We start from the raw sequence: 15,988 nt of genomic DNA, 5'->3' as shown, positions 1-15,988 counted from the left end.
TCGTTACAAACCCTTACTAATGCTGTGTCAGTGCTGTGGAGTTGCTTAAAACCGGATTGAAAAATCTCGAAGATTCTGTTCTCATTCAAAAACTTGTTTAATTGAATGAAAACTATTTTCTCCATGATTTTGGACAGGAAGGGAAGTTTTGAGATTGGTCTGAAATTTGAGAAAGTCGAAGGGTCAAGTCCAGGTTTCTTAATTAACGGATGAACTACTGCATGTTTGAAAACATCGGGAAACACACTTGTCACAGTACTACTATTTACAATAGTAAGAACAGAGGGTCCAATCGTGGGTAGAACTTGTTTGAAAAACGACGCAGGAATGGGGTCAGCGGGGGAACCGGAGTGTTTCATATTAAGTACAAGTTGTTTTTTTGACTGTACCGTTCTTCAGGGATCACCACAGCGAGCCATCTTCAGAATTACCAGACTGCAGCCCCACATAGAAGAGGACGTGTGACTCTTCATTACCTTGATCTTTGGTTTTTGTTGGGTACAGAGAAAACTCACACTGAGGGACTGTAGACGTGACCACAGGGGTGCTGCCAAATTATGTGACCTCTTGAGAACCTGATGTTTCACTTGAATAAGCAGCTTAATTAGAGGCTTCAGAGAGGATGTGGACAGTGAAGATGAAATATTAGGATTGTTTTGAGTCAGGGTTGTTATGTTCTCTCATTAAAAGATCCACATTAAAACATTATGCATTCAGGTTTAGGCAATGTTTTACTAACGTAAAAGTTGATTCAACAAAGTTTTGTAGCAGTTTTTTTAACTAATGGCATATACAAGTAATTATTATAAAAAGACTGATTAAAGGCTAAATGCAGTTAATCAGTGATCCTGATCAAATGTTACTGCACATAGAGCTGTTCAACCTGCTCCACCACAGACTCGATGTCTATCCAAGTCCTGGCAGCTGAAACTTGGAAACAAATTGTACAACTTAGAACCACATAACCCAACTTTAGGACAGTGCCTTGCATAACCAGTTCATTTCAATTAATCAGTTTACTGATATAGTGCCAGTTCACAAGGGCATTGTACAAACAATTCATGTACATTTTAAAATGACAATTAACAAGTTATCTATCTAAGGAAACCACCAGAAGCAGATTGTGTTGAATCTTCACTTCCTGAGCTGCACATTGGTGACTGTGGAAAGTAACGACTGCTTTCAGTGTTGGCCAGGGGGCAGGTGGAGCAGAGCCCCACATAAATAATAATACTGTAATAATAATTTGCCCCACAAAGTAGTTTCTCCTAATAAACAATCCAAATTACATATTTACTAAGCTTACTGTGTATTGGTTTATTCTGTGTATTTTTCTACTATTTTGACAATTTTAAGTGGAATTTTAGATGATTTTTAGCGACTCATCCTCAGTTTTTTACATATTTACCGCTATGGGGCAGTACCGTCCAACGACACACATTCATTAAGCGGATCCGATGTGCGACCAGTGATCAAGACAAACTGGTTCAATGGTTTAATTGTGGGTGCCCGATTTTCTGCCCTGTGGACACATTCGGCTGATTTTAGCGCATTTGTACAACCTCTACCTAGATTTGACATGAGCTCAAACTCAGGAATAGCTGCAGTGAAACCTGCTGATACCATCAGTGGAGATATTCTGCTTTTAAATCCATTTTGAGCAGACGGAGGGTACTAGAACAGAAAACTGAGGAGAACAGAGAAAAATCAAAGAACAGGACATTTCCACCAACATGGTGGGACATTATTTAAACAAATCTCTGTGTGTGTGTGTGTGTGGGGGGGGGGGGGTTGAAGCAGTAGTCTGGAAACTGTGGCTTTGATCACCACTTAAATCTTCTATTTGATTCGGTGATGATGTATATAATTTTTCACTCTTATATTATCTTGGACTTACTTCACTGAACCTTTTTTTTCTCCCATTTAACCGTGTTAATCTGGAGTATTATTTCAGAATTATTACTTCAAATCAAATTAGGAATCCAATTCAGAAAGCTGTGCGCCTGTCGGCTGGAGACGGGAGGCGTCTGTTTCTCTGATTTATTATACAGAAGTGTTTGTCACTAGACACTACCTCGACTCTGCAGGAGTGAGAAAAAGGCAAAAACTTTGTATACACACACACATACACAAACACACACAAAACACACACACAAAACACAACAATAAATTAAATATTACGCAACATTTCAGCTGTAATTTTATTTTCTTAAGCTTTATTTTCACAGAAAATTTAATACAATTTGTAAATATTGTAAGGAAATTAATGTGCGCCCCACTAATATTTTTGTTCAGTAGCTACCACTGCTCTCTTCTAACGGGTAGGGACCTCCAGCAAAACCAGGTTCAGAATGGGCAGCCATCTGCCTTAACAAGCTAGGGTTGGAGAGGACAGGAAAGAGACGCAGACAAGAAGGATTGGTCCAGGTGTAGTTTCTATGGAAAAAAAAAAAAAAAAGAAAAAGATGAAAAATAACACAATATTGATAAACTACCGGTAGTTACAAATACAAACATAAATAGTAGAGCAGGTAAACGGAGGCAAAGTGATGAAGTGTGGTCAGTTTGTCCTCCAGCAGTCTAAATTCAAGTTTAAACCTGGTGTACTGAAAAAAAGTAACTCAGGAAAAATATGCTCACGGTTAATAGTATGTTTTTAGCCTCATAGACTCACAACCAATAAAACGAGAGGTTGAGAAAGGACTTGGATGAGAGAAAATAATCAACAAACAGAAGTACAAGATGTTACTCAATGTACTTGTATTGCAAATAGAGCTGTTTTGACTGAGGACATTGACCTAAGGCACTAGGAAACCAAAAGATAAATACCCATTATGCTGTCAATGATCACATTTTTTAGAGTCTTGGTGTTCGTAGTGATAAAACATTTATCTGGAATCCATGTGTTGGTACTTCATGCCACAGCTGAGTTTTTAATCTTTTGATTTTTGAGACGTCACAAAGCCAATTGGATTGATCTAAAAAAAACTTTATACTTTACAGTCTCAATTCTAACATGCAAAACTCTGAACAACTAATGTACATTAAAGATCTTATTGTTCCATCAGGCTCCTCTCTTGTTGAACCAACTTCCAGTTTCTGTTCTTGAGGTTGACTCTGTCTACTTTTAAAACTAGGCTTAAAACTTTTCTTTTTGATAAATCCTATAGTCGGCGTTGGCTTGAGTTTTCACAGCTATCCCTTACTTATGCTGCTATAGATAGTGTAGGACTGTCCCGAAAGGGGTTATTGTAGTTGTAGTTTTGCCACCATTTAACAGTTGTAAATAATAAGACTAGAGCTGCGATTATAGTCCCACTGGGGCCTATGATGCTGGTGCTACATTGTTAAAGCGCATTACCACTATGTGACTGGGAACTCTTTTCCCCAAGTACCTAATTAGCTCGTATCATCAACCTTTCCTTCAGCCTTGGTTTGTTATGTTTCTATTAAAGTCTGAAATACTGAATAGGGAAGACAAATGAAGGCCCTGTCCACACGAGAATGGTGTTTTATAAATATGCAAGGACTTTTTATAGTTTCAGCTTTTCAGAACGCGTTTTAGGCACAGAGAAATGGTACATACGAAAAATAGTTCTGGCATAAAACACAACTGTTGCAATTTTGTGTAGACAACCAAAATGCAACCTTTAGAAGTGATGATGCCATAAGCCCACCTCTAACCTAAACTACAACCTAAGCATGTTGGAGGAAACGACAATAAAAAGCAGATTTTATTTTTGCACTTGTGCTGCATTTGCTCAACAGCCACACCTTTGCATACTGTATTACGATACTTCAATTAGCAGACAAGGCTATTGAACAAGAACATACTTCACATACTTGAAAACCAGCAAAGGAGAACTACAGTAGATGGGGACTGGATAGAAAACTTTGAGTTTGTTGTTTATATTTTATACCCAGCACTAAAAGCATTATTTATTCTTCTTGCTTCATGTGTTGTTTTTTGGTGTTCTTGTGGCAGCAGCGCCACATGCAGGCTTGGCATAGTTACTACAGCATTTTTGGTAGTTTATGTTGTTTATGTGTGAAAAAAGACATTTCTAAAAATAATACCAAAATTACAAGGATATATTTTGGTATGACGACAAAGAATTTAGCATGACGTGTGTTTCTGTGTGGACAGGCCTATGTTGCTGTTGAGATCTGTTGCTGAATTGCTTCTCAGCTGCTGAAGTGTTGTAGCTAGTAAGATGGCAGCTACCTGCCTCTGTTTTTACTTTATGTACATTTTAAATGAACTGTAATTGGAAATGCTGGGAATACATTGTGCGTACTTGTTTTTTAAAAATTTATTACCTTTTTAGGACCTATTCTGGTACAGTCACGTACCTTGTCAGGTTGTATAGACCTTATGAGGACCATAGCTTGGCTCTAATTTGGTGGAACATCATTTTTGGGATACGGCATAGGTTTAAGGCTAAGGTGGGAACTCTGCTCAGATTAGAGTTAGGGTTAAACTTGTACTAGTAATGGTTAACATTCAGGCAAGTGTCTGGTTTGGTCAATGAATGGCAGCCAGTATATGGCCTGTCACATTTATAAAGCCAATGCTTTGAAAATGTTATCAAGTCATTGCAAGCCTTGCTGTTAGCTCGACCAACATATTTTTTTTATTGTTTTTTCTTAGACAGTTATGATCCACTTACGTTAAACAATACAGGTGCATCTAAAAAAATATAGTAGAAAATCTTGAAGAAGTTCAATATTTTGTCAAACTCATATTACATACTCATCACACAGAGTGACATATTTCAAGCCTTTATTTCTTGTAATTTTGAGGATTATGAATTACAGATGATGAAAAACCAAAACCCAGTTTCTCCGAAAATTAGAACACCAGAATGCTTTCCAGTCTTCTTACCTGCAGATATCATAGTTAATGTCACTTCACCACCGTTTGTACTTTTTGTTGCTTCATGTTTACCTCCCAAAAATACTTGGCTTTTTACATCTGCATGTTTTGTTCTGCTATTTAGTTAACCTCTTTTAACTTTCTAGTATGCCTTGAATGTTCAATGGGACTCTGTTAACTTTGTGCATATTTAACAACTGTCATTTTCCAGTTTTTTGTCCTCACCTGCTACGCTCTCTTTATTGCTCTTCCACTAAGACCATCAGATCATATGCTTTAATCCCATCGTTTACAAGTTACACCATGAAAATGGCTTTTTAAAACATGCATTACATGTGATCTACAACCAGCTTGTCCTCACTTTTTCTACCATTGTATGCTTTGTAATGACATGCCCCCTCTCCCATTTTCACTCAGCCCCTAAATGTTTGATTTTCATACAGCAGTTGAAGTATTTGCAAGCTTTTGTATAAGTTAAATAATGTGTTGCATTAAATATTTAAACAGTAAAATTGAAGTAAAATGTGAATTTTATTTAAACTTTTTAAGTTTACTTGTTAGCGCAAGTTAGTAAAAATTAGAGCAGTGAAACTGAGTCATATTCTAATCTGTTTGCTGCTAAGGTTGAAATTATTCAAATTAAAATTGAATTTTGTCAGCTTGTTTTACAAAGATTGACCCCCCCCAACCCCCCCAAAAAAACAAAAAAACTTTTAAAGTCCACAACAAGACCGAGCTACCACTTCACAATTCAGATTAGGGCATGCACGCTCTTATCAGTCTGTAATAAAGTGGAAATTGCAATTCTTACTTACCAGTGGGTAAAGTTGTTTCTTCCTAAAGTTAAACCAAATGATGGTATTAGTGTTGCTGAGTGTCGGCCTGTTTGCAGCATTACGCTACCAGCAGCGCAAGTAAAATGTTTGTGACAAGAATTAACCATAAATATGTATTTACTGTAGTCACAGAATAAAGATTAGTAAGACTAAATGCTGCAAATGGCAGAAATTAAATATAAAATAAGCTTTGCAAAAATCACGATGGGCTAGGGACAAATGGACCAGTGCTTTATCACATATTTCAACTCGGCTCACCCACCTCTCATTTGCACTTTCTGGCTATAGCAGCAATGTGATATGTGAAAGACATAACATCATCTGAACCTCTTCTTGTTTGCGCTGGTGATGGAGTGACTAATAGTTGAGGTCAGGCAGGAATCCCTGTGGACTATGATGTTTGCAGATGACATTGTGATCTGTGGTGAGAACAGGAAACAGGTGGAAGAGAACTTGGAGATGTGGCGGTATGCACTTGAAAGAAGAGGAATGAAAGTCAGCCGTAGTGAGACAGAGTTCATGTGTTTGAATGAGAAGGAGGCTGGTTGAACAGTGAGGCTACAAGGAGCAGAGGTCACAAAGGTGCAGGACTTCAAGTACTTGGGGTCCACTGTCCAGGGAAATGGGGAGTGTGGTAAAGAAGTGAAGAAGAGAGTCCAGGCCGGATGGAGTGGATGGAGAAAAGTTTCAGGAGTGAGTTGTGCAAAATAGTGTCAGCAAAGGTCAAAGGAAAAGTTTAAGACAGTGGTGAGACCAGCTATGTTGTATGGTCTGGAGACAGTGGTACTGACGAAAGGAGAAAGAACTGGAAGTGGCAGAAATGAAGATGTTAAGGTTCTTCTTATGAGTGACAAGGATGGATAAGATTAGGAATGAGATCATCAGAGGTACAGCACAGGTTGAACAACTGGGAGATAAAGTTAGAGAGACCAGACTGAGATGGCTTGGACATGTCCAGAGGAGGGGCAGTGGGTATACTGGTAGAAGGATGTTAGAAATGCAGCTGAAAGGGAAAAAGAGACAGGAAGGCCACAGAGGAGATATGAATGTAGCTGGAGTGAGGACAGAGTGAGGTGGAGGAGGATGACTCACTGTGATGACCCCTGAAGAGGGAAAAGCCGATAAAAGAAGGAAGCTAAAATACGGCCCTAATAAAGATGGAAACAGAAACTTTGCAAGTGTCTAACCCCATCACGTTTTTTGTTGTGGCTCTGGAAACATACCATTTGAAATTTTTAGCTCACCTGTTCCAAGTCTTACCAAAGTTGAGAGTTCAACATCCTTCATCCAACCTCCCACAAAACTCTACAAATATACAGTGGAAAGGTCAACGTCCTGACAGGTGTAGGTGCTGAACTGTATTAAACTTTGTACACAGTTTTCACGTAACTTTGAAGACTCCCTTCCTTGGGTTTTTATCAGGCCTTACTTTTATATCAGACAAGACGATGTACTTACATTTATTTTTTGGCAGACATGTTAATACAGAGACTAACAACAGTTGTTGGGTAAAGAACAGAAAAATGTGACTTTCTTGTTTTCCTTAATGAGCAGGTCAACAACCACAGCAGCATCATGTAGTGCCAAGGAATGTGGAGAAGAAAAGTTGTGATTTTAATCATTCTCTCAAACAGTCTTTATGTCTATCCATTTCTGCAAATATGGCCTGGAGAGGCTGGATAATTCTCTTATTATTGACAGACATCCCACAGCCATCCTAAACACATCACTGAAGGAGATATTTTTAGACCAAATATACCACAAACACTTTTTTAATGTTTTTGAGTTTCCTGTCAAGTAAAACACCACATAGTTTTATTGTCTATCAAAAAATGTATTTCCTTCTAATCGTCACCTCTAAGATTATGACCTGACTGAAAATTGTTGGATTGTATACCTGGATTATTGAGCATGGACTTTTTTTGGTTTTGAACCAGTTTGACACAACTGTCAACGAGTAAGAGGGCCGGCATCGGAGGAGGGGGCGTGCCAAAGACACCATCTTAGCACAAACAAAACTGGTTTGTTCCACTTTTGAGTAAGCTGTTTGGGGGAAGAATCAGTTTTGTTGTGCATTTCCTTGACTGATGAAGCCTTCTGGATTGAAGGTGAAACGTTTCAGCGAAAAAAGAAACTGTCCAGATGACCTGACTGAAAATTGTTGGATTGTATACCTGGATTATTGAGCATGGACTTTTTTGGTCTAAGATTATGACTTTTTGTCGAAGTACTGTTTTCAGTGACCTCAAAAGGTTTTTGAGAACCAAATTAGTATTTGTCTCAAGTATACGTTGTGTCTTTGTATAATTCCTCTCACAGTTTAAAAACATGCATGTTAGATTATTGGTGACTAAAATTGGCCCTAGATGGAGGTATGAGTGGTAGTTCATCTCTAAATGGTCGTGATGAACTGGGGACATGCCCAGAGGTCTCAAGAGATGTGCTAAACGTATGTGTTGTGAATGACTCAGCTACCAAAATATAGCTCAATATCTGTAAAATAGAGTTGTAGCCATTTTTGTGTTTTACTAAGATTGATTAGCTATGACAGCCATTTTTATTATTATTGAATTATTGGATTATATCCAACAATTCTTTGTGAGAAAGTCCATCCAGTAGTTCATGAGATAAACAAACAAATGAACACCAACACGATGTTGAACGATGAACTTCAACCACAGACGACGACTCAGGTTTGGTGACAGATTATTGCTCTCACAGTATCTAACTAACGTCTTCTCTTCTACTTTTAATCATTTTTTTGTCACAGAGTTCAACTGCTGTTGTTGTGACCATTTACCATTTATTTCTTTTGTTTCCAGTGGATATGTATATAGTAGAAAAACGGTATTTAGGAAAGAAGATTGTAAGTTTGATCAAATAACAGTAAATCATTGTTTTGTGGCAGGAGCAACCTGCGTCCTGAAGAAGAAGTTCTCAGCCTCCCAGTTCTGGACCGACTGCAGAAAGCACAATGTGACCATTTTCCAGTATATCGGTGAACTCTGCAGGTACCTCTGCAATCAGCCTAAGGTAATTTGTTTGCATTCATTAGTGTATTCAGACTGAAGGTTGTGATTTAAAGTTCCTCTGAAACCTGGAGGTATTTCTGGGACACAACCAACCCTTTAAAAGCTTTTAGAATTTGTTCCAGCAGGTGTTTATATCCGTTTCTGTAAGCCCTCTTAGGATGGAGACCCAGTCTGGAACTGTCAGGTTATCGGCACTGTTAAAAGTTATCACTTTAAAGCATTGGTTGGTTTATGTTGTGCACTGTTTCTCCACAGCGTCCACACTATGTTACTAGCGAGCTGTTTCTTGTTAATCTAGAACAAAAGCAGCTTTTTCACCTCATCAGTGACTGTGGTTGACATCTGCTGACCACATTTGCCCCTTTTGCCAATTTAATTTTTATTCATATTTGTTTAGGATAGTAGTGATTGTTGAGACTGATCAGCCAAATATCCCCGTGAGGTCAATCACTTGTACACTTTTTGGTAATCTTCTTTTTTCACATCAATGGGGATGGAGTTGTTCACCTTTGCAGAGAGATTTTTTTCTGATTTTGTGGCGAGCACAATCAAGGACATCACATACACACCATGGGAGGTACAACATGTGCACAACACTGTACTCACAAAATTATATTCAGGCAAATTTGAAAATAAGTTTGATTGTATTTCATATAGTTGCTCCAAAGCAGGTAGAAATGTAAAATCCAACTATTTCAAAGGTAAACCTAGGATAAATATGTTTTATAAACTGATTGTCATGATGTTGACCAATATACTAAAGCCCCCAGTATATTGCCACGTACGTCCATACGCAGAGGTACGCACGTACGTATGCAGAGGTACGCACGTACGTATGCAGAGGTACGTGCGTACCCCCCAGCGTACCCTCCGTGCAAAGCTCAAATTTTTACGACCGCACACGCGTACGCGGTGTCGCACAATAAACTGCCCAACGACAGACTGTTTTGTATGCGACACCAATGTATTAAATTCCTCTTCTTCATCCCTGATCTGGCCTTTTCTTTTGTTTGTTTTTGCCAAGAGGCAGTGATCTCTTCCTCCTCCATTGATGCCATGACTGAAATGGTGAGAAATGGAGGAATTTGTCACGAGCGAATTAAACTCAGGTCCAGCGTGGCTGCGGGAGGGTCTGGAGATTTCCTGGTGGGCTGGTCTGATGTGTGGGCTGTAGAGCCAGCGCTCCCTGTTTTTTTTTAGTTTTTTTTTTAGATCTTTTTATTAACAACATATAAACACAGAACACCGCTGTGGCTGAGGCTGCCAGCGCTCGCTTTTTTTCTTTTTTCCGACCTGTCAATCAATCTAGTAGGCGTGTCAGCAAATGTCCAATCGGCGACCTCAATTTGTCCCGAAGGTAAACGCCCCTTGTCTGTGAAGCTGCTCTGCAGCTGCTCGGGGTGTACGCTGGAGTATGAAGTCTGAACCCTCTGCGTACAGTACACGCGTACGTACGCGTGAACGGACGTACGCGGCAGTATACTGGAACCTTGAGAAACGTTTTGCATGTAAACCTAACACAAAAAGTGCGGACATTTACGTTGATTGTTTCTTTGTTGTAAAATTTGTGTCAATAGAGCCGTATTTCCTCTTAATTGAAGGTATTCGTTTGGAAAGGGCTTTTGTAGTTTGAGCAGAGAGCTGAGTTTGTGGATCACACCCATGGAAAGTTTGACAAATCATCTTCTTCACTGCCAGAAGGCTTATTCTGCTACTGTTCTTGTTTGTTGTCATTTATTGGATGATTCAAGTCTTATCTAAGGAGACGTATTGGCAATTTAACAAAGTAAATTTTACAAACAGGAGTCTCAGTAACAAATTGTCTTTAGGTGAGAGTGAGAGAGTAAATGGTGGTTTGTCTTTGTGTCCCTGTGATGGACTGGAGACCTGTCCAGGGTGTCCCCCACCTCTCGCACAGTGTTGGCTGGATATGGGCACCAGTGCCCCCCACGACCCAAAAAGGAAGGAAGTGGGTAAAGATATTGAATGGCTGGATGGATGGAGTCTCAGTAACACTAGACCTGTCACGATAACAAATTTTGCTGGGCGATTAATTGTCTCAGAAATTATTGCGATAAACGATAATATTGTTTGAAGTTTGACAATAATTAGTAATTATTGTCAAATTTATGAAGAAATGTTTCATTTGTGTTGCATGTAGTACCTTTTTTCAACTACCCAATGGCAGTATAAGATTTATTGAACCAAAGGATGGATAGTGAGGGAGCGAGCAGCGTGTCTCTTTAAGAAAAATGAGAGGGAGACCTTTGACGTGACATGGGCTGTCTCTCTTCGGTTCTCAAAATGACGGATGCTCGGTGTGGTTTGAGCTCTTTAACATAGCATTTTTCACATAAAGCTTTTAATAAAAAATCAGTAAACAAGTTCGCAACTTCTTTTTGCAGAGAAAAACAACTTTTTACACAAAGGCACGGGTTTCAACTGTGAATTTTGGAGCTTCGACAAGACAGAGTTTTTTCCCAAGGTCGGCCTGTTAGCCTAGCTTGTAGCTTAGCTTCTCAGCTTAGCTGCTTTTAACGATCAAAAACACTTGATTTTGAAAATAAAATGGATTTTAAAGAGAGAAGAGAAAGGGAGGGGTCAGTGAAGAACACTGGAGTATCCTGTGTTCTTCAGTAGAAAGAGAGAGACACAAAGAAATGATAAACTCAATAAATGACAATGAGATCGATTAGTTTTCATTTTTCATGCAATTAATTGATTTATTGTTTATCGCGACAGGCCTAGTAACACATGGAAGAACCATACACAGCCACAACATTCTGACACCTCCTCTTCACCATCTTGTCATCTCATTCTTCAGCATTTCTCGCAAATCAGCCAATGTGTTTGTGTTGGTCACTCTGTGATGAACAGTACACCCAATCTGGTGATCCCACAGGTGATCAGTGAGGTTGAGGTCAGGACAGCAGACGGGCCATCCCCTCCACTTCTAAACTCTGGAGGTACAGTAGTCTTTTATAAACCACTCTTTGTGGGAATGAGAGGTGTCATTTTGGAGGAACCAGACTATGGAGGAATGGGATTCCCACTGGTTGCTCACAGGTGCTGACAATCAAGCACCAGTTAGGCACCTGATTATCTGCACCTGGGTACCATAAGCTCAAAACAGCAGCCAATAGCAGAATAGGCAGTTTGGCATGAAAATTTAGCAACTCCTAACTTTTCTGCTCAACCCACAAAATGTTTTTTCTCTACAAATGTGGCACCTTTAGAGAAAGTTAAGGACTCTCCAACAGTAGAGGATTTATTGCCAAGAAGCATTGTTACAACAAAGAAATAATCAACCAAACACAAACTTCATTACTTTTTGTGCTGTGTTTATATCGTTTAAATTAGTTCCTTGCAAAAATACCATAATGTGTGTGTTTGAACGGTGGTGCAGAATTTTATTAGTGGCATTAAATCATCGTCAAAAACAGGAATTCGAGCGTTAAAGAGGAAATTTAGAAAAGTTTTATGTTTTATACAAAATACAGATGAACCTAAAGATTGTGACATTCCTGGAAGACTTTTAAACATTATTTAATGGGGGGGGGGGGGGGGTTCTGCCCCACTGCTTGCTGTTAACGCATCTTATTGTGATATCACATCACGCACGTCATCCAAAGACCAGACTACAAAAACCTCATGAATGAATTAGTTGGAGCAGGAAGTTTTTCCATAAACAGACTTCTTTATCGTCATTGCTGCTTATGAATCATTTAAGTGACACGGATCTATGGCAGATAGACAAGCTCAGTCTTTGTGTTGTGTGCATCCTTACTTGTTGGACACGATGATGTGTACACACACACACAGTCTGAGGCCCAGGCTGTTGCACTCCAGTGCTGGACTCAAAGTCTTCTTTGTCCAGACGTTCTTTGTTAATTGTCTGTGTGAGTGGACTGACCATGACTGTCCTCTCCAATGATTGGAAAATCAAATATGAGAGCACGTAGGACACATAACCATCTTTTTCACGTGGCTAATGTGCACACACACACAACACGAGTGCTACAACCGTTATGCTGTCATTATGTAATTCAGTTTAGTTCAGTTCAAGATGTTTTTTCAGTGCTTCACAACAGAAGTCATTCCAGGGCACTGCAAAGAAAAGCAAACGTGTTCTATTCGAATCCCATGACGTGCAAACCCAGTTCAATCCAGTCCAGTTCACAGTGCAGTCACATTCAGTTAAATATAAATCGTCAAATAGTAAAGTTTAACTTTAAAAGGTGGTGCTTGATTATTGAGTTTCATTAGATTAGTTTTATATTGTAACAACAACAAAAAAAGTTAAATCGTCATCTGGACCAGTTTCTTTAAATGGAAAAACATTTCGTCCCCCATCCAGAGAACTTCGTCAGTCTGCAGCTTGCCAACCAGATCTGTCCCATAGGTAGCCTTCACTGCTGTGTTTCAAGCCATCCTCCTGTTGGAATCTCAGAAGTAGACTTTTTAGACAGTAAATGTAGCAAGTTGGCCATCTGGCCTAAAACATTTGATTGCTGTTGATGTTGATTGATTGTTTAGGACGGGTGTGCTCTGTTTGCACGTGTTAAAAGTCTACTTTTGAAATTCCAACAGGATGTTGGCTTGAAACACAGCAGTGAAGGCTACCTATGGGACAGATCTGGTTGGCAGGCCATAGACTGAGGAAGTCCTCTGGATAGGGGACAAAACGTTTCTCACTTAAAGAAACTGGTCCAGATGACACGATTAACCTTTTTTTATTATCTACCTGGATGATTGAGCTTATAAACAGGTTTATATTGTGTTCTGCATTTTACTATGAGCTAATGAAACAATGCTAAAATAGAATATGTGCTTTTAATTACAATCAGGACTCTGGTAGTAGCATGTTGAATCAACTTTAAAATTTATTTTGAACATGAAAATTTAAAATGATCTAGTCCAGAGGGAGTGTGATAGCTCAGTTGTTTGCTGCCGTGTTGTAATCCTGAGGCTGAGTTTGAGCCCAGGTTTGGTCTGGAAAGGCATCTGCTGTTAAACAATTGCTTATATTATTATTATATCATGCAAGTTCACTTGCTATGGTAACGCCTGCATAAGGGAGCAGCAGAAGGAATGAAAATACAGTAATAGTGATGAAGCCTGGAAAATGACAATGGATGAAGGGGTTCTTTTTTCTGCATCACTTTGGTCCAGGGAGTTAAATTTGAACGTGTTATGTTGGAGGAGCTGAAGGACTTATTCTAATTTTAAAAAATAACACTAAAGTTCCTCACTTTTGTTCTGGCGGCCAAGATAATGACATGAAGTGCAAGACTGAAAAATTTGTTCTAAGGATGCTTAAGTCCTAAAATCACATCTATTGTGAATTTAGAATTTAAATGAAAAGTCATTCAGGCTTTTATGTCTCTAAGTCTTTAAATAACTGTTTGTATTCATCAGAGGCCTTATAGGTAAATCGAGTATCATCAGCATAGCGATGGACATTTATCCCTTGTTCTTTAATAATTAAAGTAAAAATGATTGCACTGATGGTGCATGTGTAACGGTTACTCTACATCCAGTGTCCAATATGTTCTGCAGATGATTTTTATTAGATATTTATGTGAATAATATAACATTTCCTCTTACATTAGCACAATAAGCTGCAGAGAGACATCAGCAGCAAAGCATCTCTGATCACTTATGTCAGAACTCTATTTAAAGATGTCCCGAGTCATTTCCATGTTTGTTTCCTGTTTAAGTAATCCCAGCTTTTCCCCCCCCATCAGACAGAGTTGGACAAAGTTCACAAGGTGAAAATGGGAGTTGGGAACGGGCTGCGACAGGACGTCTGGCGGGAGTTCCTAAGTCGCTTTGGGAACGTGAGAATGTGCGAGGTGTACGGCTCCACCGAGGGAAACCTGTGCTTCATGAACCACTTGGGGAAGATTGGAACTGTGGGTCGCTCCAACTTCCTCTACAGAGTGAGTATGTGAAGTGTTGTGCATGTGTTGGGGTGGAGATGAGTGGTTCGGACGTGTTTAATTAATACTCTGTGCATATGCCTGTGTTGATGAAGTGTATGTGTAAATCTGTTAAGGCAGTTAAAATGGCTGGGCGATGAATTGGCTTTCCTGCAGCCGCTGTAGAGATTAGCCACTCTAATGCCGACCTGCAGAGCTGTTGTCAGTCAGTGGAGTTACAAAACTCTGACTCCCATGTATTTACCTTTTAATCGCTGCTATTTTCAGGCTGCATCTCCTTCTGGCTCATGTTATAAAACATAACAGCAACAAATGAGGTTATAAAATAATGTGACCCCCTGAGACACATGGCGTATTGATTACCTCGATGGTCGTTTGTATAGTTTGTAGTTCCACCAGATTGGAATTATAATTAACTGTAAATTTAAAAGAATTGATAGTTGAGTCCAGTCCTCGCATACAAAGACTGCCCCTCCACCTCCTTTTGCACAAGGAGATTAATTCTAATTCTACCTAAAAATACCCAGAGTGCCTTTCAGTTGCGTTTGTAATCTCAGGTGCCGGACGCTCTTTTTTTTTTTTTTTTTGTGGTTTAAAACTTTAGGTAGTGATGGAGAAAATTTAAATACTCCATAGGGTTAAAATCAAATCCTGCATTACCTTTTAAATAAACAACCCTGATAGACTGTTCTTAATATTTGTAAAAAAAAAAAAAAAAGAGTTTCTACATTATTTCTACATGCAAACTGAGCTTTTGGTGAATCTGTGTGAACTCAAGATAAAAACGTTTTTTTTTTTTTTTTAAACAATGATGTTAGATGTTTCTAGTTTATCATTTAAAACTGAGGAGAAATTGTAGGCGTGCTGTATGGGTATGGACATTTCTCTAAGAAACATTTGGACAGATTTTATTTATTTATCTTTTACACGTGGGGGGGTAAAATAAATCACAGGATTAGTGTAGTTGGGTCCAAGGTACATCAGATTTTTTTTCCCCAATTTGATTTATTTATATTTAAATACAATTTTCTATCTTCAAGATGAACTTTAAATTTTATTTGAATTTTATATTTTTTTCATTCATTTACCATTTTCTGTAAAATAAGTAGAGTACTTTTCTCCCTTGGCTCCAATATTTTAGATTTTTCTTTCAAATGAATTCATATTTAAGAAGAAAATGGAAATGAGAGAAATTGAAACTAGATGTTGGATTGTGGAAAACTATAGATCTTGGAGTCGTGCAGTAAAGGTTTATATAGATAGATAGATAGATAGATAGATAGATAGATAGATAGATAGATA

General features: G+C 38.7%; 1 protein-coding gene across 1 annotated transcript in view; it reads left to right on the top strand.

Moving 5' to 3' along the window:
• slc27a6 (solute carrier family 27 member 6) overlaps nucleotides 1-15,988 on the top strand; it is a 40,899-nt gene that overhangs the window by 15,308 nt on the left and 9,603 nt on the right. The window contains exons 4-5 of the mRNA XM_037692190.1: nucleotides 8,621-8,745; nucleotides 14,492-14,686. Coding sequence (XP_037548118.1) covers nucleotides 8,621-8,745; nucleotides 14,492-14,686 — 320 coding nt within the window. The remainder of the gene's footprint in view (nucleotides 1-8,620; nucleotides 8,746-14,491; nucleotides 14,687-15,988) is intronic.

This window comes from Nematolebias whitei, chromosome 18 (genome assembly GCF_014905685.2).
Source record: "Nematolebias whitei isolate Nwh7 chromosome 18, NemWhi1, whole genome shotgun sequence".
Lineage (NCBI taxonomy): Eukaryota > Metazoa > Chordata > Actinopteri > Cyprinodontiformes > Rivulidae > Nematolebias > Nematolebias whitei.
The sequence above is the reverse complement of the archived record's forward strand: the minus strand, read 5'-3'. Positions and strand labels throughout refer to the sequence as shown.